Here is a 23,677-nt window from a genome sequence, read left to right as displayed (position 1 = left end):
TCTACTTGATTGAATTAAAATGCAAATGAAACCTGTTATCTATCTGTAAACAAAATACTTAAGATAGTGGTATAAAGGAAAGACCATGGTGGGCAAGTGGCACTCTTCAGTAATTCTAAAAGTCTCTTGATTCTTGGTGCCTGGAAGAACTTGTCCAGAGAGAGGTCAGAGTCCTCCAAGTGGGGAGGAAAGGCTTTGGAAAGGGACAAAGAGTATAAATTTAAGTCCTGAAAGGAAGTGGGAGTTTTTTGGCTGGCAAGCTAGAGAAAGAACATAGGCCTGGCTCCTGATGGAGACTTGCTAAGGGAACCACCAGTCACGTGACTGGAGGCTTTTACTTTATCTGGCCTGCTTTTTATTATTTTAATTTAAATTATTCATTAATTATTATTAATAATTATATATTAAGATATAGAGTCCAGAGAACTTTCACTGGAACACTAGAAAGGATGGAAATAAATGGATCTTTACCTAATATGATAAGAAGTATCTATCTAAAACTAAGAATCAGCATTATCTACAATATAATATCTGAAAATCTAGAGGCCGTTTCAATAAGACTAGGGGTAAAACAAAGATGTCCATTATCACCATTACTATGAATATTTAGAAAACTTTAGAGGGTCAACTACAAAGCTAACTGAAACAACTTTAGTAAAGTTACAAGATATAAAATAAACTCATATAGCATTTAAATATATATAATATGTATACAATATATTAAATATAAAACAACATTTCTTTATATTACCAAGAAAATACAGCAGATAAGGACAAAAATTCCATTAAAAATAACTCTATAAAGCATGAAACAGAATAAAAATAATCATTTCTGCTATTTTTACATTTAAATACAATATTTTTGTTTCCTGATACAATTGTTATATTAATGCCATGTGATGCTAAGGAATATGTATATTCATTATCAACTTCACTTATGTGAATGCAAAGCCCTCTACCCCCTTTTAGGATTATAATAGTATTAGCCTTTTATGATTATAACACAAATAATATAGTTTTATTTATGTGAATTATAAGCATTAGCTAAGAAAAATACCGTTTAGGGTGGCATTAAATCTTGCCGACAGGCACTTTGACCTTAAGCCTGTAACCCAAATATTTCTACCAAGCCTGCTGATGTAAATATAAGACAGTCAGTCAGAAGGTGGGTAGCTGCCTTAGAGTATCTGGCTAGGTGCAATGATTATGTCAGTCATCCTTAGCTTCCATCTTTAGAAGTAGCTGACTCCTGAACTTAATAGAAATTGTCAGCAAAAACAATCAGACCCTGACCCCTTATTGCAGAGGCCTTGGAAAGGTCAGTCATAATAAATAATAGACATTAGTTACCACCCATAGTCATTATTTCTGTACTTTCCAGCTTATTTAGCACTTCATCGTTAATTAAGACCTGCCCATGTGAAAGATTTATTTTCATCCTACTTAAATTTTTTATTATATTTTCTATCTTTGTTATGACATCATGTCATCAGATTTCTGGACTGAAAAAAGAAAAAGGCTATCTCCTAAAGTTCAGGGGTCTCTGGTCTTGATCTTGACCTAAGTTTGGCTTTATTGTGAGACTAGCCCTCTGCTAATAAACCTATTATTAGCTTGGAGACTTTACTGGTGTTTTCTGTAATTTTTTTTCACCACACTTAGATTTCATATATCTTTAAGCTCTAGTTTCTCCTGAAATTTATTCATATATATTTTCCTTTTATTTATCTTTCTATTAGATTTGTCCAGAGCTGACAAGACATTCACGTTTCCTGCTATTATTATGTTACTGTCTATGTCTTTTCTTAATTCACTTAATTTTTCCTTTTTGAATTTATATGCTAGGGAAATTTGGAAAATATAAGTTTAACATTGATATTGGTTTCTTGACTATAGTTCCTTCCAAAATATGAGGTTTCCTATTTTATTTGTAGTTATATTGTGAATTTTTGTTTTGTTTGACTTTGCTTGCTGCTGTTTTCTTTACCTGAATCTATGATTTCATATGTGTAAAGAGCTCCTGCAGGCCTTTGAGGCCAGTTCTGTCTGCTATATCCTGGAAACTTCTCTGTTCCCTCTTACTACAGTGAATTATTTGGATACTAAAGGTACAAAGTATATTTCCTTTCCAAATTGAGTCCAAAATATAGTGTGACACTATGAGTCAGGGGAGACTATGTAGCCAGATAGGCAGTCAATCAAGAAGTATTTAAGTACGTAATAGTTGTGTGCCAGGCACTATGCCAAGAAAAACATGGTCTTGCCCTCAAGGAACTCACATTCTAAATGGGAGAAATATTGTATACAAGCTATTTATAACATTTAGTCTGTATGGAACATAATTTCTGAGGGAATGTGGGGGACTGTGGAAGAGAGAGAATCCATAGAATTTGTGGTTCTATTACCAGAGCCAAACTTAGTTTTATTGAGGGAAGTCTAAATGACAGGATGGTGCTGAATTTGTAGGAGATTTGTGGGAGAATTGTGTTCTACCTGATTCTTTATGACCCCATTTGTGGTTTTCTTGGCAAAGATCCTAGAGTGGTTTGCCATGTCCTTCCCTGGCTCATGTTATAGATGAGGAGCTGAGGTAAAAAGGTTTAAGTGACTTGCTCAAGGTTACCCAACTAGTAAGTGTCTCAGGCCACATTTTAAATCAGGTCTTCTTGACTCTAGGTTTGGTACTCTAACCACTGCACCATTTACCTGCTCCAGACAAAGCTTTACACTGTTTAATCCATTAGCTAGAATTTACTCTGAGTGGGAGTAAGAAGTCAAAGATAGAATGGTTTATTGCAGTATTTCCCAAGATCTAAACTGGTCCATGCAAGTAAAGAACCAGGGTGCCCTGGGCCATTGGCTACAAGGAAAATTAGAATGGGAGGGAGAGAAGTCAATATCCAAATCTCATGCAGCTTCACACAATTTCCCAAAATAAGAAATAAAGTTGAGGTGTCAATTTATAAAATCTACAGCAATGAAAAGCAAAATCTACAGCAATAAAAAGCAAATTAGAGAAGAGAAAGAAGTCAGGATCTGTCTCTCTGTCTCTCTGTCTTTGTCTCTGTCTCTCTATGTCTCTGTCTCTGTCTCTCTCTGTGTGTGTCTCTCTCTCTGTCTGTCTCTCTCTCTCTCTCTATCTCTTAATGAAGTAGACATATCTTCTTGGACAAATGGTAACTGGGAAAGAAACTATGAGAAAATAAAGAAAAAAACAGCTCTTCCAATTTCTGCCTGAGGAAAGTCCTGAGTTTGCTGCTGAGGATTTCACACTGTTTGCTAAGTCAAGCTCATTATCATATCTCAATTCTGCCTCCTGTTAGGTTGGGTCTTTTGCCACGGTAGAACTTCAAAGACTCTCCAGCCTACAGAAAGGTGGAGTAGTAAAGAGGGAGGTGAATGGAGAGAAAGTAAGGAGGGTGTCAGGGGAAAGAAAGTGAAGAAAGGGGATGGGAGGGGAAAAATCTCTTCTCAAGTTTCTTCAGGAGTGAAGATATTCTTCCCTTTGATAAGTGTGGAGTCAGAGGAGCTCCTCCCAGCCAGTGGCCCAGACCACATTCCTATGTGAGGTGGGGAGTCTTGAAAGGAGGAGCCCCTTACTCCATCCAAAGCCTAGCATATATTTCTTTTTGGTTTTCCTCAAGATGACAGGCAAGGTTGCTTTATTTCTGTTTCCTAGGTCTCTTTCCCTTTTTAAACTCTGGCCTAAGACCATATCTGGGTCCTCATGACCAATTGGCTTTGTGTATTCCTGTCTTCAGAAAATAACAAACACTCAAATTTAAATAGCATTTTCAGATTCCCAAAGCACTTTTCTTAAGTAGGAAGTGAAAATATTGACTCTATTTTATAGATGAGGAAACTGGGTATCAAAAAAATTAAGTGACTTGCCCATTGTAACAGACTTAAGTGTCAAAGACAGAATCTTAACCCATATCTACTGACTTCAGATCCAGTGCTGTTTTCACCGTAACACTGCCCCTTCTGGAATGAAAATCATGAATCATAGGATTATAAGATTTAGAACTTGAAGGGGCCTCAGAGAATATTCATATTTCATAGATTGGTTGAGTTAGTGAAAGAGTTAGTATTCAAACCTAGGTCTTCTCACTTTAATCCTATGCTTTTATAAACACTAGGCCATTATGGGTTGGAAAACTTAAATTATTTCCCTTTCTTAGAAATTCACAGAAGATAAAATCCAAGAAAAGAGCCTATAATAAAATTAATGCACTCAACTTTTTATATACAAATGATCAGATTTTAAGCAACAAATAAAGGAAACTAGAATTCCTAATTAAGGATGCAAATTAGACCTCATAAACATTGTTGAGATGTGAGAGGATGAAATCTATGACTGAATTCTTGCTCTAGATGGGTATACCTTATACAAAAGAAATAGGATAAGTAAAGGTAAAAGGGGGGTGTGTGTGTGTGTGTGTGTGTGTGTGTGTGTGTGTGTCTAGCAGTGTTTATTAAGAAGGTATACTCGTAAGGACATACCTGAGAAGGAAACATGATGGCAAGTATTTGGGTAAAGGCTAATGGAAGTGATAAACAAGTGATCTTGTTAATGAACTATACTATAGACCACTTGTCCAGAAAGAGAAAATAGATGAGTGTGAAAAATAGGCAAGGAGCCTGTCACAGAGGAATAATATAGTCGAAATGAGAGACTTCTATTATTCAAACAGCTGCTGGAGCTCTCTGCCAAAAGCAGAGCAGCTAATAATTTACCGTAGTGATCATTTTGTTTTTCAAAAAGAAGAGGAAACAAGGGAGAATTTCTATTCTGCAACTGATTCTTACTAACAAGGGGGAACTGGCTACTACAATGAAAATAATGAGAACCTTGTAGGGAAGTAATCATGCCATCCTTTGTGATAGAAGAGAGGAAATCTGAGCATTGTCCAACTTGCAACCTAGATTTTTGGAAAGCATGTTTTTAAAGGTTCATGGTAAGATAGATGGGATCCCATTGAGAAAAATGTTTCCCAAAAAAATAAAATGTGCTCAAGGTTGAAATTCTGAAGGTACAAAGAGAATCCATTCCAATGAGAAGAAAAAATGGAATCTGTATAAAGAGATCAAAGTGGATACACAAGGAGCTCACCACTTAATTAAAAGTTTAAAGTCTAAAGGAGATTGAAGTTTGGTCAGGTAACAAAGAGTGAATATAACAGTATGGTAAAGTCTTGTAAAAACTACATTCACTAGGGCATACTAACTCTCCAATTGAGTTGAGGTCAGCAAGGGCAACAACAACCAAATGGTTTGGCTTTTTGCTTTTTCAAAAGCTGTATTAGGAAACAAAGTATCAAGGAAGGGACTGCACTTTTGCTTTAAGGGAGATGATTACTACAACAAAGAGAAGGGATTACTACTAAGTTTTTATTTTGTTTCTATTTTCTCTGAAAAGATATTTATACTAGAAACAAAGTAGGAAAGTAAAGTAAAAAGAATTTATATGATGCCAAATATGTGCTAGGCACTGTGCTAAACACATTTCAGGTTCCTAAAATGAGTGATCAAAAATTATCATTTTTGTTATATTAAAATTAAAAAGTATTAGCATAGTTAACATGTGAACATAATTATATGTATTTAATATTTAATTCAATTATCACTGGAATAATTCATGACAATTTAATTGATTAACAAAATAGATTCATAAAATAAGTGAGCATGGGGATATCTTTGATGAGTTAATTCACCTGCTCAAGATGAACTTCATCCTTGGGTCCTGAAAGTACTACCAGATCTGACTTGGAGCCACTGTTGGTGATATTTTAAATACCATGGAAAACATAAGAAGTACCACAAGAATGGAGGACAAATATTCCAGTTTTTAAAAAAAAATGAAGAGAAGAGAGTATGCAAAGAATAGGCCACTGAAAGCTTGACTTTGATTCTTTGGAAAATTCCAGAATGGATCATTAAAGAGATCCTTGGGAACAGCTAGATGGCTCAGTAGATAGAAAGACAGGCTTGGGGACTGGAGGTCTTGGGTTCAAATCTGACACCAGACATTTCCTAGCTGTGGAACCCTGGGCAATGCCAGGTCAGGCCAGACTAACCTTCTTTCCTTTTTTGACAGGATTACTAATATGGTTGATATATCTTATATCTTGATATATCTTACTTAGATTTTAGGAAAGTTTTCTTGAAGAGGATAAGAAAAGGTTTGGGATTAGGCAAATATACAACTCGATGAATCCAGAACCAACTGGATAGCTAGACTCAAAGAGTTCCATGTCAACTTGCTGGAATGCTCAAGAAATCTGTGATTCACCCTGTGTTGTTTAGCATTTTTATCAATGGCTTGGATAAAGGCTTAAAGGATATACTCATCAAATTTGCAGATGACACGTGATACAACGGTAGTTAGGATAATAATTCACTAGAACCCAGAGTGAAGATCCAAAAGGATATTAACAGTCTAGAATACTAGGCTAAATCAAATAAGAAGAAATTAAATGGATAAATTAAAGTCTTACGTCTAGGTATTAAAAAAAAAACTTCACAAGTATATATGTGGAGAAAGTATTACATAACATATTTGAAATGATCTCAGGTTTTTACTGAACCACTACTAAAAATGTTAGCAGTATAATGTGCCAATTGAAAAAACTAACATGATCTTTGAAAAAACTAATGTGAACTCTGTGTTCTAGTGAGTTACTATGCCAACTACCTTTAGATACATTCTAAGTTTTCAGAAATAGGGAGGTGACAGTTCAACTATACTCTACCCTCATCAGATCTCAGCTGTAGTATTTCAGTGCCCATCTTTAGGTGCCACAGCTTAAGGACTATTATAAGGGAGAGAGAGTCCTGAAGAGGGTAGCCAGGATGGGGAAGGACTTAAGTCCATGACACATGCCCATCCATGGCCATCCTTGCTTCAGGACTGTACACCAATCATAAAATAATAGATTTAGTCCCAGGAGGGACTCCAAAGATTATCCAAACACCTTCCTTTCACAAATGAGGGAACTGACAAGAGAGGTTAAGTTATTAGCTCAACATCCCATAGATAATACGTGACAGAACCATGAACAACGCCCAAGTCCTCTGATTCCAAATCTAGTCTAGCAAAGTGATGCAATGGTTGGGGAGAGGCAGATTTGAATTTACATCCAGTCTCAGATATTTACCAGCTGTGTGATCCTAGGCAAGTCACAACCTCTCTTAGCCTCATTTATAGTTTCCTGATCTGTAAAATGGAAATAGTAATAGGATCTACCTTGCAGGGTTGTTGTAAGGATCAAATGAAATAATTTGCTTAGCACAGTGCCTGGCACATAATAAGTGCTTTATAAATGTTAGCTGTTATTATTATTATTGTTATTATTAAAATGGTCAGGCATGGATGAAAATTATTGCAAAGATAAAATGAAACAATATTTATAAAGTTCTTTGCATATGTTAAAGCACAATATTAATGCTAGCAATTACTATTTTAAAAACATCTTACCTTCTGTTTTAGAATTAATACTGTATACTGGTTTCAAGGTAGAAGAGTAGTAAGGGCTAGGCAATTGGGGGTAAGTGACTTGCCCAGAGTCACACAGCTAGGAAATGTCCGAGTCTAGATTTGAACCCAGTACCTCTCACATCTTGGCCTGACCTTTTGTCCAGTGAGCCACTTAGCTGCCCCTCACTCTTACTTTTGTTTATAAGTTATTAAAAGGGCTCAAACTGGGCCCCAGGGCCCCAAAGAGTGCAAATACCTCCCCCATGTATCCAATGCCTACTTCCAAATCTCTTCTTTATTCTGAAATTTCTTGCCCTTTGTTCTCTGACAATTACTCCCTCTCAAGTTTCACTCTACCCCGACCCCAGCGTTGCCCCCAAAGATATATTCTTATGAGACTGTAGATTCCATGTCCTCTGTATGTAAAGGAGAAGGGGACAATACATCTGAAACAGAGGTTAATTCAGAGCGAGAAGGGATGGTGTAGGAAAGAAGGTCCAATTCTGGCTTCCCCATTTCCCTATCATCATGCTATACAGGAAGAACATTGGACTGAAGGGGAAGAGATCTTTTATTCTCCATCCTGTTCTGTCATTAATTAGTTCTGGAATCCAGACCAAGTCTCTTCACTTTTTCCCTTCATACTAGATTCAGAATTCACTCTGGGAAAGGCCCTCAGAAGTCACTGAATCTAGCCCAAACAGGAATTCCTCCTGCAACACTCTGATCAAGAATTTGGTTTGGACACTTTTAGTGATAGGAAACTCACTATTTACCAGGCAGTCAATTCTGTTCTGGGACTGCTCTGATCAATGTAGTGGCAGGAGCAGTTAGATGGTGTAGTGGTTAGAGCCCTGGGTCGGGAGTAAAGAAGACCTGAGTTCAAACTCAGCCTCACAGATTTTCTACCTCTGCAACACTGTATGAATCACTGGACTTCAGTTTCCCCATCTCTAAAAAGGGTTAATAATAGCACCTATCTCCCATAGTTGTGAGGGTTAAATGAGCCAATCTATAAAGTACACATTATAGTGCCTCCTCACATAGTAAATGACTTACATGGTAATGATATGTAAATGTTAACTACTAGTAGTAGTAGTTAGTAGTAGTAGTAGTAGTAGTAGTAGTAGTAGTAGTAGTAGTAGTAGTAGTAGTAGTAGTAGTAGTAGTTGAGGAGGAGGGGGAGTAATAGTAGTAGTAGATATTCCTGGAGTCAGAAAAACATGACTTCAGATTTGACCTCAGATACTTCTTAACTAACATTGTGACCCTGTTCAGATCTCTCAGTTGCCTTCTGCCTTGTTTTCTGCCTGGGTTTCCTCACCTGTAAAATAAGAGCGATGGACTTGATGACCTAGCTCTAAATCTATGATCCTATGCAGCACACCCTGCAAAACCTAAAGCTCTATGCAAATGTTGACTATTGTGGTGATATCTAGTGGAGTAGTAGATCAGATCGAGTGCTGGACCTAGAGTCAGGAAGAACCCATTTCAATCCAGACTCAGATAGTACAAGTTGTGTCACCCTGGGCAAGTCACTTGTTTCTTTCCTCATCTGGAAAATAGTAATAATTAGAGCACCTATCTCCTAAGATCTTGCTGGACTCAAGCAAGACACTGTTTGTAAAGTGCTTTGTAAACATTAAAGTGGTATATAAGTCTTAGTTATGATTATGCCAAAGCTGATAGTTGAAGACATCTATAAGACTGAAAGGTAAATTACATCTGATCTAAGACCCTTTCTAGGGTGGCACAGTGGATAAAGAGCAGGACATGGAGTCAGGAAGTTGAGTTTTCCTGAGTTCAAATCTGACCTCAAATATTTGCTAGCTCAATGATCTTGAGCAAATCACATAACCCTATTACCTCAGTTTCCTCATCTGTAAAATGAGACGGAGACGAAAATGGCAACCCCCTCCAATATCTTTGCCAAGAAAACTCCTAAAAAGGACCCAACTGAAATGACTGAACAACAATAGCAAAAAGAGCCTTTCCAGACCCCACATTATACAAGTGTACCATCTGTAAAGAACACACTTCCCTGCTGGTGGTGAAGAACAGAGTTTATTCAAGCAGTAAAAGCTTTGTACAATATGTACTACCCAGATATCGCCCAGCTGACATCACAGACATCGGGCAAACAATGTCACAATAAATTAGGGGGTAGCCGGGACCTTCCCATCCCACAGAGATGGCAAGAGACAAAACAGGGAATTTTTCAACAAGCTCATCCAAAAGTCATAAATAGAGCAGGAAGCTATTGGACAACTTTATGGGAAAGACATCTTTTAAGTGGGACTGGACAGACACCAGTCAATGGAATCAATTCCCATGTCATGGCTAGGGTTCTTGCTTGCCTCTATCCAAACCCAGCACCTCCCCATAATTCCTTTCAGTAAAGACAAAAACAAATCATTATATATTGCCCTGATACAATATAGTCCTACAATACCATTCCCACCATCCTTCCCTCCCTTCAAGCCCACCCCTCCCCACCAGATTTCACTGGTACCTTGACCTCATGTCCTAAATTTTCAGGTCTGTCCCAATTTCAAGGAAATCAAGTAGACTTGTTAATGCCAAAGGGTCATTCTTTTGCAATGGACATGTCTTGATTTTTGTTTTTAGAGAGAGCGGTCGCCATACTGGTTAGGCTCCTGCCACCCCGCTCTCTTCCGAGGATCAAGAATCACCCTTCGGCATCACTTAGTAGCAGCCTTAGGCTGATAGTTCCGGTTGATCCAGGATAGGAAAATGTCGAGTTCTCCCAGCGACTTGATTGCTGCAGCTTTGGCCTCCATCTGGAATAATAATTAATAACCGTTTATCATCAAACTAGCATTTGTGTAGCAGTTTCTACTTTCCAAAGCACGTTTCTATATTTATCTTCTCTGTGTACAAAAAAGGGCAGGTCAGACTGAATGATGTCTAAGGATCCGTCCAGGTCTACAGGCCAACATTGGCATAGTGCTTCCCTGCATCTTCACCAGTTATTTCCCTGAAAAGGTTTATATTTTACATACATATATATCATACACATGTGTATATATTCGCACATGCACACATGTGTGTATTTATATATATATATGTATGTGTATGATATAAATACTTCCAGAGAAAGAAACAACTACTGGTAGATATACAAATATATATATGTGAATGCATGTATGTATATATATATGTATATGTGTGTAAACACATACATGCATTTGTGTTGCTTTTAATCATATCCGACTTCAAGATCCAATTTGAGGTTTTCATAGAGATATTAGAACAGTTTGCCATTTCCTTCTCCAACTCATTTTACAGATGAAGAAACTGAGGCACATAAGGTTAAGTGAGTTGTCCAGGGCCACACAGCTACTAAGTATCTGAGGCTAGATTTGAACTCATGAAGATGAGTCTTCCTGACTTCAGGTCTGGCACTCTATCCACAATGCCACCCTAGCTGACTTTGCATATATACACGTATGTGTGTATAAATACATATTCAGTGGGCAGGTGGGTAGCTCAGTGGATTGAGAGCCAGGCCTGGAGATGGGAAGTCCTGGGTTCAAATCTGACCTCAGACACTTCCTAGCTATATGACCCTGGTCAGGTCACTTAACCCCAATTACCTAGCCCTTGCCTCTCTGGTTCAAATGTGGCCTCAGACACTTCCTAGCCAGGTGATCCTGGGCAAGTCACCTGACCCCCATTGCCTAGTCCTTCTTGTTCTTCTGCCTTGGAACCCAGACCCAGTGTTGATTCTAAGATTGAAGGTAAGGGTTTAAAAAATATATACATACATACATGTGTATATGATATAAACACATTCAGGGAAAGAAATAACTAATGATATATACACATGTATCTATACATGTGTGTGCATATATATATATATATATGATAATACATGCTTTCAAGACAAGAAACAACTAGTGGAATATATGCATATGTTTATATGCTTGAATGCATACTGCTAGGTGGCAGAGTGAATAGAATGTTGGACCAGGAGTCAGGAAAATCCATCTTCCTTCATTCAAATCCAACTTCAGACACTTCCTAGCTGTGTGACTCTGGAAAGTCTCTCAACCCTGTTTGCCTCAATTTCCTCATCTGTAAAATGAGCTGGAGAGGGAAATAGCAAACCACTGCAGGACCTCTGCTAAGAAAACTCTAAATGGAGTCATAAAGAGTTGGGCAGATTAAACACAGCTAAACAATAAGAACAATAGCAAAATGTATATATAACATTTAGATATGTGGGTGCAGGTGTGGCATAGGGACTTCTGGGTGAAGAGACTGCCCCTTAGTCAACAGAAAGACATGGCCAGGTAAGCTATAGTCTTAGAGAATTGCCTGGGCACCCTAGGAAGTTAGAACGAACACTAACCATAGGCAGGTAGCACCATCAATATGTATCAGAGGTGAACCTGAACTCAGGTCTTTCTAACACCCAGATCAATTCTTCTATCCCTCCTTATTCATGCTGCCTCTCCTTGCCTCCATCTCTGCCACATCTCTGTTTACCACCCCAAGAAAGTTAGCAAACATTCACTTAGTAAACTAGAAGCTCTCTGAGGGCAGGGACCAGTTTTTCTTTGCATCCCAGGGGCCATCACAGCACCTTGCATACATGGGGCATTTGATAAGTGTTTCATTGTTGAAATCAGCACAGATCCATTCTGTATAAGCACAATATACTTCCCAGAACCACCATCCTGCTTCTCTTTGGGGGAGGGGGCTATTCTCAAACCTGACTCATATCCAGTGTCCTAAAAGTTTTAGTGCATATTTGCTTCAAACTTTGGGACACCGTGTACTAAACTTGCCTCCATAGTTTCCCTACTTCAGAGGATCTTCACGTACCCTGTAAATTATTATTTTTTAGGACACTTTATTATTCTTATTTGACCGATAAGGACCTTGAGGTCTAGAGAGGGGCAATGATTTGTCTTCGATTGCACAGCTGGTTAGTTGCAGGGCTGGGTCTTGAACTTATATCTCTAGATCCCCAGCTGACCCTCTAGATAGATGAGAATTTCTATTTCAGTTGGGTAGCACCAATAGCATTATGCCCACTTTGCAGATGTGAAAGTTAAGGCTCAGAGAAATGAATGATTTGCCCAAAGCCATTCTTTTATTCAAGAGCATTTGTCAAGTGTGACCCTCTTCAAGGAAGTGGTCATACTCAATGAGGCTCTAATCTGTGACTCTTCCCAATTTCTGCAGCCTCTGTCAATGCTTGCCTCCATCAACTTTCCTGGTAGGGGCTAGAGAGATGAGGGCTATACTTCAAACCACAGAAATCAGGTGAGATAGGGGGTGGAGCTTAGTGGCTTATGAGGTAAACTCTTCAGGAAGGCTGACGGTCCCCATCTGTGTCCACACCCTCTTGTCTCCAGTCTAGTTACCTGCTCATAATTTCTGACAATGAGTTGAGACTTCTTGGTGACTTCTTCTCTACAATGACAGCTGGTTTTATTTTGCTGGACCAAGGAGGGAAAGAAATACCAAATGAGAATGGTCTTACTCTGAACTCACCGCCACCACCATATGCCTAAGTTCTTTTCCTCCAAACCACCACAACACTTCCCACTCTGTAACTCAAAGTTTTCTTGGTTTCTCAGATAGAAGTGAATAAATGTTGGACTTTCCCAAAGAACCATGGGAAACTTGAAAAAATATCAACTAAGAGGGCCATTAGGTAGCATAAAGGATAGAATGCCAGACCTAGAGTCAAAAGGTCCTGGTTCAAATCTCACCCAGTCTTCATAGCTGGGTGACCTTGGTCAAGTCATTTAAGACTCACAGTTTGTTTGTTTGTTTGTTTGTTTTGCACAGAACTCTGTATCTAAATGGGACTTAATAAATATTTGCCAAATGGATAAATAAACATGGCCCAGGTTGTTTTCCCCAAGAAAGAAAGAAAATAGGTTGAATCTATTTAACTGGTAATCAAATAAATGAGGCAATTACTCACACACTGTTCCAGGGCGTTCATAATTTTGAGGAAAGAATTTGCCATGGTGCTGAGTCCCCTCAGAATTTTAGGGTCTGACATTTCATGGTTCCTGAAACTTCTGTCCACATAGAACCTCAGGAGGTTTCTGGTCATGCAGCACACATCTGAAGTCTAGAGAAAGAAATCCTGCTTATTTCCTGGAGAAAGCCACCTCAGAGACCAGGATAGCTAGTTTGGGGACCAGAGGAAGCCTGAGCAATCCAAATCTCCTGAGAGTTTTCTCAGCAGTTCCACCCTCCTCCCCTACTGAGCCAGGGCCAAAGAACGAGACAATTAGAACAGGGAGTGTTAAAAGATGGAGATGGAAGGGTTGAATTTTATTTCTTTTTATAGCTATAAGATTATACTGACAAGCTTGGGAATGTTGGAGTTGGAAGGGATTCTGTTGCTGTTCAGTTGTTTAGTCATGTCCTATTCTTTATGACCCCGTCCATGGACCATACCATCTATGGAGTGTGTTTGGCAAAGATGCTGCTATGGTTTGCTATTTCCCTCTCCAGTGGATTAAGGCAAATAGAGGTTAAGAGACTTGCCTGGTAAGTGTCTGAGTCTGAATTTGAACTCAGGACTTCCTGTCACCAGGTCCTATCCACTGAGCCACCTAGCTGCTGCCTGGAAGGGACTCTAGAGGTCCTATGTTCATCCGATGCAGCAATTCTCTCTGCAACATCTCTGATAAATGGTCTCTATCTTCTGCTTTAATACTTTTAGTGAGTGTGAAGCCACATAAGGCAACCCAAGACATTATTAGGTCTTCAAATTGTTTGCAAATTACATTCAATCCAGCAAACTCCATAGTAAAATGCTCCTGTAATCTCTGCTGTGGGAAGAGGCTGAGGCTGCTGGACCACTTGAGAACTTTAATGGGTGAAGCCAATCTGGTATCTGTACTGAATATGACACCAATATGGTGAGCCCAAGGGAGCAGTGGATCATGGGCTGAAGGAGAGGACAGGAGAGGACAGGAGAGGACAGGAGAAGCGAGGGGAGAGAAGGGGAGGGAAGGGGAGGGTAAGGGAGGGGAGGGGAGAGGAGACTTTTTGCCCCTAGTTCTGCCTTCTGGGGTCAAGCAAAATAAGGCTAATCTCTCTTCTACATGGCAGACTTTCAGATAGTCAAAGATAGCTATCATATATATCTCTGTAAAGACTTCTCCTTTCTAGGCCAAATATCCCTAATTCATTCAATTACTCGGGCTGTCAATCAGTAAATATTTGAGTGTGCACTATGGCTAAGGCATGCTGGCTATTTATTGTAGACACCGATTCCTGTGATGGTCTTTATTTCAACATCCCAAGCCCCTTCACTATATTAGTCACCCTACTTTGAACAGACTTCAGTTTGTCTTAAAAAATGTGAACCCCAACCCCACAACCGCAAATGTGGGCCTTATCAGCTCTGGACAAAGTAAGCCAGAATCATCATCCTCATTCTGGCCATAAAAAGGCCCAAATGACATTCATTTCTTTTTTTTTTAAGCCCTTACCTTCTGTCTTGGAACCAATATTGTGTATTGGTTCTAAGGCAGAAGATTGGTAAGGGCTAGGCAATGGGGGTCAAGTGACTTGCCCAGGGTCACACAGCTAGGAGGTATCTGAGGTCAGATTTGAACCCAGGACCTCCTGTCTCTGGGCCTGACTCTCAATCCACTGAGCTCCCCAGCTGCCCCCTCATTCCCCTTTTTTTTTTAAGTAATAACTACTGATTTTTGGCAACCAGACCTTTCTTTGGTCCCTAGAACTGCTGCCAAATCCCCCTCTGGTCACATTCCCACTGATTCTTCTAAACTCTTTTGTTTCTTCTGGTTTACTATGGCGCTTTGTTTTAGCCCCCTCAGATCTTTTGGGATCTTGTTTCTCTCAGTCCAATATATTATTCTTCCTAGAGTTGTGACCTGCAAACTGGATAAACTTTCTTCATTCAAATCAACAAACAAAATGGACAGACCATTGGATACAAGGGGATTAGATCATTTGAACTCCAGTCAATTTCAATTTTTGAGATTTTAAAGGCAGGAAACCTATGTTCATTTCAGCAGACTCTCTACCACTTATTCGTTATGTGTTCAAATAACCAACCAATAAACATTCATTAAGATCCTACTCTGTGCCAAGCACTGTGCTAAGTGCTACGGATGCAAAAAGACAGCCCCTCCTCTAGGGTTATCTACAGACTAATGGGGCAGCTTCTCCTCCTACCAGTCCATCCTTCATATCACTGGGACCAAAACAAAAGATAAACAAGCAAACAAAACCCTCCGTGATCCACAATATCACTTTCATCATGCAACTAAAATTCAAGAATTCACCCTGGTGCCCTACCCACAGGCTAAAACTCAAACTCAATATGGCCACTAAGGCCAACCACAACTTAGTTCTGTCTTTCTCTTGGTAGTAACTGCTGATATCTAGTTCAGTTCAGTTATTTTTCAATCCTGTCCAACTCTGAGTAGCCCCATTTGGGGGTTTCTTGGCAAAGATTATGAAGTAGTTTTCCATTTTATCCTCCAGCTTATTTTACAGATGAGGAAACTGAGGCAAACAGGGTTAAGTGACTTGCCCAGGGTCACACAGCTATTAAGTGTCTGAAACCAGATTTGAACTCAGAAAGATTAATCTTCCTGAGTGCAGGCCCAGCACTCTGGCCACCATGCCACTTAGCTATCCCATGGGGCTGTTCAGATAAAATCTGTCTGTTATATCTTCACCTGCTCAAGTGGTGTTATTTGACCGCTCAGCCAAACATTGCTAGGGTGCCCAGAAACCAGAACTTTTAAGGACACTGGAAGCTGATTTAACAATTTTTTAATGGTTCTAGGCAGAGGCCTGAATATACACTAGACTGCTGCTATTCTGGAAACACTGGTTCAGCAGTGGCCAAGACAGAATCCTCCAGCTGTGTAACACCTCATTTAACACCTCTTAAGTAACTAGAATTTCTAGCTGGAGGCCAGCATCTCCAAGGAAACTGATCCTCTTATTAGATGTTTCAGGACAGTTAGAGCCCTCAGCATAATCAAATCCTAAATCACTTTAAAAAAATTTAAACCTTTTCCTTCTGTCTTAGAATGAATACTAAGTATTGGTTCCAAGGCAGAAGAGTAGTAAGGGGTAGGGAATGTGGGTTAAGTGACTTAAGTAAGGGTCACCCAGCTAAAAAGTGTCTGGGGTCAGATCTGAACCCAGGATCTTCTATTTCTAAGCCTGGCTCCCAAACTACTGAGCCACCCAGCTGCCCCCACTCCAATCCTTTTAAATATATTTTTAAAACCTAAAATCAATTACAGATTTCTTACCAATTATAAACAGTAAGTTATAATAATAATAACAACTCACACTTTAAGCCGTTTAAGGTTTATAAAAGACTTTTTCTTACTTAAAGGATAGAGATTTTTCCAATAAAGAGTTGGAGATTCAGACAAGTGAAATGACTCGTTCTGGGTCAAATTATAATAGAACCAGAAGATTTGAACCCCATTCTCCTCACTCTAAAAGAGAAAAAAAAAAGCCAGGGTACCCACCACTGTATCACACTCTCTCAAAGTGTATTTCAGCTGATGAAGGGCATCCCAACAATGGTTTGTGTTGGAAATAGGTGCATTGGGTTAGCTCCCATAGATCTATCCACTGGGGTCCCTTCACAGCAAAAAGATGGCCCTGGCATCCCAGTCCTTCCTCCTCACCCCCTCCTGCCATTCCCATCCCTAGACGCTGGCCACAAAGTTAAGATGGGGCTGTTTAGAATCTAGCCAAAAACAGTGCCTCCCCCCTCCAAGCATCCTGGTGCCTTGTCTCAGCAGACTGGCTGGGCTTCAGTCCTACATCCCTCATGCAGCTCATAATTCAAGCCTCCTGCTGGGGCCAGCAGCTGCAGGACTGTTTCTGAGGCAGTCGACTGACTGCATTTGGCTCAGACGGAGTCAGAGAAATGAATGACTTTACTGAGTCATCTATCTTCATTAGTGTTAAAAAAAAAAAAAAGCCAGAGCTCATGGAGCTAGGAGGCCTCACAGCCTGTTTCCCTAGGCTAAAAAACCCAACAACAAAGCCTCAGTTGGAACTCAAAGATACTCTGCCTCAGCCCTGGGACCAGGGTGAACTAAAGATCAGTCTGGGTCTTTCCAAGATGGGCTTCTTTGTCAAAGAAATCCAGAGGCAGCTGAGAAACTAGGGCTAATAATGAAGAGATGAGGGCTACGGCTGCTGAGGCACATGGGGCCACCTCCAATATTTGGACATCTGAGCACGGTCAGTCCTCCATTCAGAACACTAATTAGGCCAGGGCTTTCCCCCCAGGAAAGAGGGATGTGCGAGAGGGAAGAGAGGAGGAGGAAATAATACTTTCTCTGGGTTTCCAGACCGTGCCTTCTCCTGACTTCATACCTCTCTGTTCTTGGCCCATGGCCCATGTCTCTTCAGAAGTATAGGGAAAGAGGGGTTCATACACCAGGAGAAAGTAAGGGGATGGAGCAAGAGGCAGGCACAGGTGGGACTGTGTCAGGAGAGGGTAGAAAAGGAGAAAATAAGCATTTATGGCACTTCTTCTGTTTCAGGCACTATGCTAAATATATTTACAGATCCTCACAACAACCCTGGGAGGTGTGTTTTCTTACTATCCCCATTTTACAGTGGAGAAAACTGAGGCAAAAAAAAAAGTCATACAGCTAGTGTGTGAGGCAGTATTTGAACTTGAATCTTCCTGATTCCAGATACAATACTCTAGCCACTCTGAAGAGACAAATGGGCTACCCTCTCTTATAGTTTGACTGTAGCCATGGTCAGACTGTTTTCTCTGAAGCCTTCATTCTTCCTTCAACTGTTTTTGTCCTCGATGGAAAAAAAATGCTAGTTAAAATACAGATCTGCCTCCACTAAGGTCCCGTCTCTACAAGGTAGAGAGCAGACTCCAGACTCTCAAGAACTAAGTCAATGAAATACCCTCTCCAGTGGGTCCTACTAAACTATGAAGGTTTCTTTTACAGCCTGGGAATAGACTACATGGCTTAGATCCCAGGACCAGCTCCACTCAGTTCTTGGAGGCTTATCACTAAGAATGGCTTTAGGGTGATGAATTTTTAGATCAAAGTAAGTCTCAAAGAATTTCTACCCAGTCAAAGAAGGGCTGTGATCTGCATGGGTGGAGGGAGTACCCACAGTGAAGAAATCAGGGGCCAGCAGATGACGGTACAATATGAAATACAATCTCTGCAGTTCCCATGTTGATGCCCTGGGACAAAGCTCTGACTACATCGCCCTCATCACAGATCAAGGGGAAGATAACACCAAAATACAAAGTTATTCTAGAGAAGGAGCTTTCCCTTAAATTAACTTGAAAATAACAAGATAATATTGCTTTTGTTTCACATAGAGATTTTTCTTTATAGAAAATGGAGCTTCAGATGTCAAATGGGGGTGGGGGTAGGGTCTTGGAGCAAGGAGAGAGGAGTCATATCCTCAGATCCATTATGTCAGTTGCTCTACTGAATGAACTCTAATGGTTGCCTCTTACCTCTGAGATCAATAAAACTCCTTTGTTTGGCATTTCAAGCTCTTCCCAGCCCAGGGTCAATCTACCTTCCCAGTTCTATAATATATTACTCCCCTTCATACAGATTACTATCTAGTCAAACTGGTCTTCTTGTGATTTCTTACACATAACTCTATCTTCTGTCTCCACACCTTTGCCCAGGCTGTTCCTTATTCCTGGAATGCCCTCCATCCTCATTTTTATTTCTTAGTTTTCTTCAAGACTTTATTCAAGTACCACCTCTTACATAAAACCCTTCCAATCTCCTAGATGCCCATGCCTTTACTCATCCAACTATTTTGTATCCATTTTTGTTTATACTTGTGTGTATATATTTTTGTGTATAGATAGACATAGATGCAGTAGAGACAGACATGGACATAAGAATAGACAATGACATAGGTATAGGCTGAACACTGACACTGACAAGCATTGACATTGGCATAACTTTAGACATACATGCAAGTTGTCTCCCATAATAGAATGTAAGCTTCCTCTAACCAGTCTATATATTTTTGTCTTTTTATAGCCAGTACCTCGTACAGTACCCAGCCCAAAATAGATGCTTAATAAATGTTTGTCGATTGATTGATCAGCTATTACTACGCCCGAAAGTACTGCCTTTATTTTTCTTTAAAGTATTTTTTGTCTATTACAACCTGAAAAAATTGAAAAGCAATGCAGTATAGAGAATCAAATACTGAACTTGTAGTCAGGAAACTTAGGATCTATTTCTAACTTTGCCACTAAACTACCTGTTTGACCTAATAATTCATTTTTTTAATAATATTTTATTTTCTCCAATTACATGTAAAAACAATTTTTGATATTGTTTTTTAGTTCTATAATTTTTTAAACCTTATCTTCTGTCTTAGAATTGATACTCAGTGTTGGTTCCAAGGAAAAAGAGCAGTGAGGGCTAGGCAATTAGGATTAAATGGCCTACTCAGGGTCACACAGCTAGGACATGTTTGAGGTTAGATTTGAACCTAAGTCCTCTTGTCTCCAACCTGGCTCTCTATCCACTGGACAATCTAGCTGTCCCTTACAATTTGTTTTTAAAAGGGTACTAGGCAGATTACAAATCACTTTCTCATACTTTATCTCATTTGAGATTGCAAACCACCATAGGAATAAAATATCATATCCACCTTATAGATGAGGAAACTGAGACTCAGTTAACTTGTTCAGGGTTATACAGCAAGTGAATGGACTCACAATCAGGTCTCTTGAATTCAAATTTAGTGCTTTCTGAATCACAGTTTCTTCATCCATAAAATCAGGATTCATAAAAAGATATCTCTATGACCTCTTTCCCATGCTATAGCCAATGACCTCTGAAATATAACAATTTTTTGACTATAGAATCTAACTTAAGAACTCATTCTATAGAATAATAAGAAATTGGGTTCATAAATACAGAGATCTCACAAGATAATAATGGCACTTTGTTAAACCCAATACCTGATGGTGAGCTTGAAATATGTAACCTCATCTTGTGGTGCACTCTGGGGCATTCTGGGCATTGGTTTGGGGCTAAATATTGCACCATATCTTGCCAGTAAAGAACTTTCTTCTCTGAGTAGATTTCAGAGATGTTCTAGAAAATTCCTGCCCTAGGGACACAAATTGGTCCAAACCTTATAGGAAAAAGGCTAGAAAGGAAGAGAGGAGGGAATTAGGAATAAGAAATAATGACTGGGAGTTTCTCCCACAAAAGGTAGTTTGTATGGGGTAGTACCGTGATGTTGTACAGGGTCTCAGATGCAGACAGGATGGTAACATTCTGAAAGACATCCTTCGCTTGCTGAAAAGGGAGACAAAAGGGAGAAAAAAAAAGGTGATGAGCAAACTGTAGGCTCATAAATGTGAAGCAGAAAGGGCCCTTGAGGTTTAATCTAGTCCAATCCCTTTATTTATACAGATGAGGAATCTGAAGCCTAGAAAAGTTTTAGTGACTTGTCCAATGAAGATCACACAGATAGAAAGAGCCAGATCCCAGAATCAAACCCATGCCTCATGACTCCAAACTCAACACTCTTATGGTACAGTGGATAGAGTACTGGACTTGATTCTGGAAGACCAGAGTTCAAATCCAATGTCAGTCATTTACTTATTGTGTGCCTCTGGGCAAGTCATGCTATCTGTCTTAGTTTTCTCATCTGTAAAATACGTTAATAATGCCACGAACCTCCCAGAATTGTTGTGAGGATCAAATGAGATAATAATCGTAAAGAATTTACACACCTTAAAGGGCCATACAAATGCTAGCTAGCTGTTAGGATATTCTCTTGGAGCTTGCCAGGAGGCACTTGTTTTGAATAAGGTCTGGGACATTCTGGACCCAACCCCATTGCCACCTGAGTCCATACTCACAATTTCATTTTTTATTCCCTGGAAGCTCTTTTCTATATGATGTATATCCGTGGAGATCACACACCTTCTGAGAGACCAGCCATGTGCTAGCCACAGAAGGGTGGTACACAAAAGACAGAGAGGAAATCCAGAGAGCTTCATTGTCCTGAAGGAGATGGGAGATAGCTGCCCAGCTGGAAACACTTCTGAGGAAAAATGGGGAAAAAAAATCTTCCATCATCTCCCTTCTTAAATTCTTGGAGCAAATAGTGCTAAACCCAATAAGGAGACCTCGTAATCTGAAGATCATGAAACTTCACAAAAGTGAGTGTCCCAATCTGACTTTCTTGAATCAATTACATTGCAATGACTCTTCCCCTATCCAATTTATGCATCCCAAAGCACAATAAAATGTTTTTCATTCTCAGAAAACATATTTGTCTGAGCATCACTTTGGGTATGAGTCAACACAATTCGCTATGTAAAAAGGGGTTAGGGGTGGGTGGAAAGAATTGTTGTTTTTCACAACTTAATAAGAAAAAAAACAGAGTTCAAAAAATGCCCCAGGAATTAGTCAACAATTCAAATAAACTGATATTTATCTGGGACCTTTCTGTGGGTAAGGCTCTGTACCAAGTGCTATAAGAACTTTGATAAGCAATAAATGTATATCCACTATCCTCCAACCCCCAAAATGAATTTGGAGATAAAGGTAAAAATAAAAGTTATCAATAATAATTGTTTAAAAGATTATTTCCTTCACCCCCACCCCAAAAAGGCAAGACCCTGCCACCATATAGTGCCAACATGTCTCTCATTTTACTCAGGCTTAAAATTAATTGAAGGTGACCACAGAAATTACCCCTCCACATGCCTCCATATACATACACACACCAAATGAAATGGGAAAAGAGGTAATAAAATATCTCCTCTCAAGTTAAGTAAAGAGAAGCAATATAGTAAAGTGGAAGGATCACTGAATTAAGTTAGAACACTGGGGTTCAAGTTCTATGACCTCTAGCAAGTTACTTCTTCTCTCTGGGCCTCAATTTCCTCCTTTGTAAAAAAAAAGAGGGTGTGATTCTCAAAGCACCAACTATCTCTACTACTATGGAACTCCTATGCCTCCTCAGGGAACCAGGGATCTCCATTTTTATTCCTTGAGATTAGTCCCTGTAATTCTGTGTCTGTCTATCTATGTCTGTCCTCTCTCTTATTCCTCTTTCCCTTTCTCCTTCTTCCTCTCTGTCTCTCTGTCTCTATCAATGTCTCTGATTCTGTCTGTCTCTCTTCCCAGTAAAATATCATTGGCAGATAATAAAACTTATGGGAATAATACTAATGATTTCACAGGTTCTTGGCCCTTCTTCCTCTGCCTTCTTCTGGTGATGGTCCACCAGATCCCGTTTTCCTCCTCATGTTTAGCCTTTGTGAGACAGGAGGCCAGCAAGAGTCTCTGCTTAAAGATCTCTAATGAGGGGAACCCCATCACCTACTGAGACAGTGAATTCTATTTATAAATGACTTGAACTGATAGTTTTTCTGCCATTGAGCCAACATCAGACTCTACTCTCTCGCACTTCCTTGCTCTTAGTTTTCCCTTCTGGGACAAAACAGAATTGAATTACTCTTCCAAATAACAACCTTTAAATACTTGAAGGAAGCCATCCCTTCCCAATGAGTCTTCTCTTTTCCAGGCTAAACACACTCAGTTCTTTCCATTAATCATCATATGACATGTATTTCAGGTCTTCACCATATTAATTGCCCTTCTCTGGATGTTCTGAAATTCATTAGTATCCATTCTTCAACTGTAGCTGAACACAACACTCCAGATGGCATCCAGAAAAGTCTGAATGCCACAGAATTATCACTTTCTTATTCCTAGAAGATATGACTCTCTTACTGTGACCCAAGATGACATTAGGTGTTTTGGCCACCACATTATACCACTGACCCAAGTTGAATTTTCAGTCCACTAAAATCCTCAGCTCTTTTTCAGAACAACTGCTAGAGAAGCAATTAGGTAGCTCAGTGGATAGAGAGCCAGGTCTGGAAAAGGGAGGTCCTAGGTTCAAATTTGATATTGGACACTTCCTAGCTGTGTGACTCTGAGCAAGTCACTTGCCTAGTCCTTATTCTTCTGCCTTAGAAACCATACTTAGTATATTCATTCTAAGACAGAAAATAATGATTTAAAAATAAACCAAAAAAATTGCTAGCTCACCCTACTTGTTCCATCTTTATAATTAAGAAGTTGATTTCTTTCTTTCTTCCTTCCTTCCATTCTTCTTTGCTTCCTTGCTTCCTTC

The 23,677-nt window shown here is 39.5% G+C and overlaps 1 protein-coding gene across 1 annotated transcript; it reads right to left on the bottom strand.

Moving 5' to 3' along the window:
• Window positions 1-9,530: 9,530 nt before the first annotated feature.
• On the bottom strand, window positions 9,531-21,539 carry IL19 (interleukin 19). The gene is made up of 5 exons (XM_001372538.3): window positions 21,387-21,539; window positions 20,752-20,817; window positions 13,443-13,595; window positions 12,874-12,948; window positions 9,531-10,278 (listed from the first exon to the last, which is right to left on the bottom strand). Exons 1-5 carry the CDS (start codon window positions 21,525-21,527, stop codon window positions 10,180-10,182), a joined length of 534 nt encoding a protein of 177 aa, XP_001372575.3. The 5' UTR covers window positions 21,528-21,539; the 3' UTR covers window positions 9,531-10,179.
• Window positions 21,540-23,677: the final 2,138 nt, after the last annotated feature.

The sequence above is a fragment of the Monodelphis domestica genome, chromosome 2, assembly GCF_027887165.1.
Source record: "Monodelphis domestica isolate mMonDom1 chromosome 2, mMonDom1.pri, whole genome shotgun sequence".
NCBI lineage: Eukaryota > Metazoa > Chordata > Mammalia > Didelphimorphia > Didelphidae > Monodelphis > Monodelphis domestica.
This window is presented reverse-complemented; position numbering and strand designations above follow the sequence as displayed.

Coding starts and splice junctions, on each gene's coding strand:
- IL19 (XM_001372538.3), bottom strand. CDS start 21,527: ATGAAGCTCTCTGGATTTCCTCTCTGTCTTTTGTGTACCACCCTTCTG. Junction 20,818..21,386: donor AGGGAATAAAAAATGAAATT/GTGAGTATGGAC, acceptor CTCCCTTTTCAG/CAAGCGAAGGATGTCTTTCA. Junction 12,949..13,442: donor TGAACGCCCTGGAACAGTGT/GTGAGTAATTGC, acceptor TCCTTGGTCCAG/CAAAATAAAACCAGCTGTCA.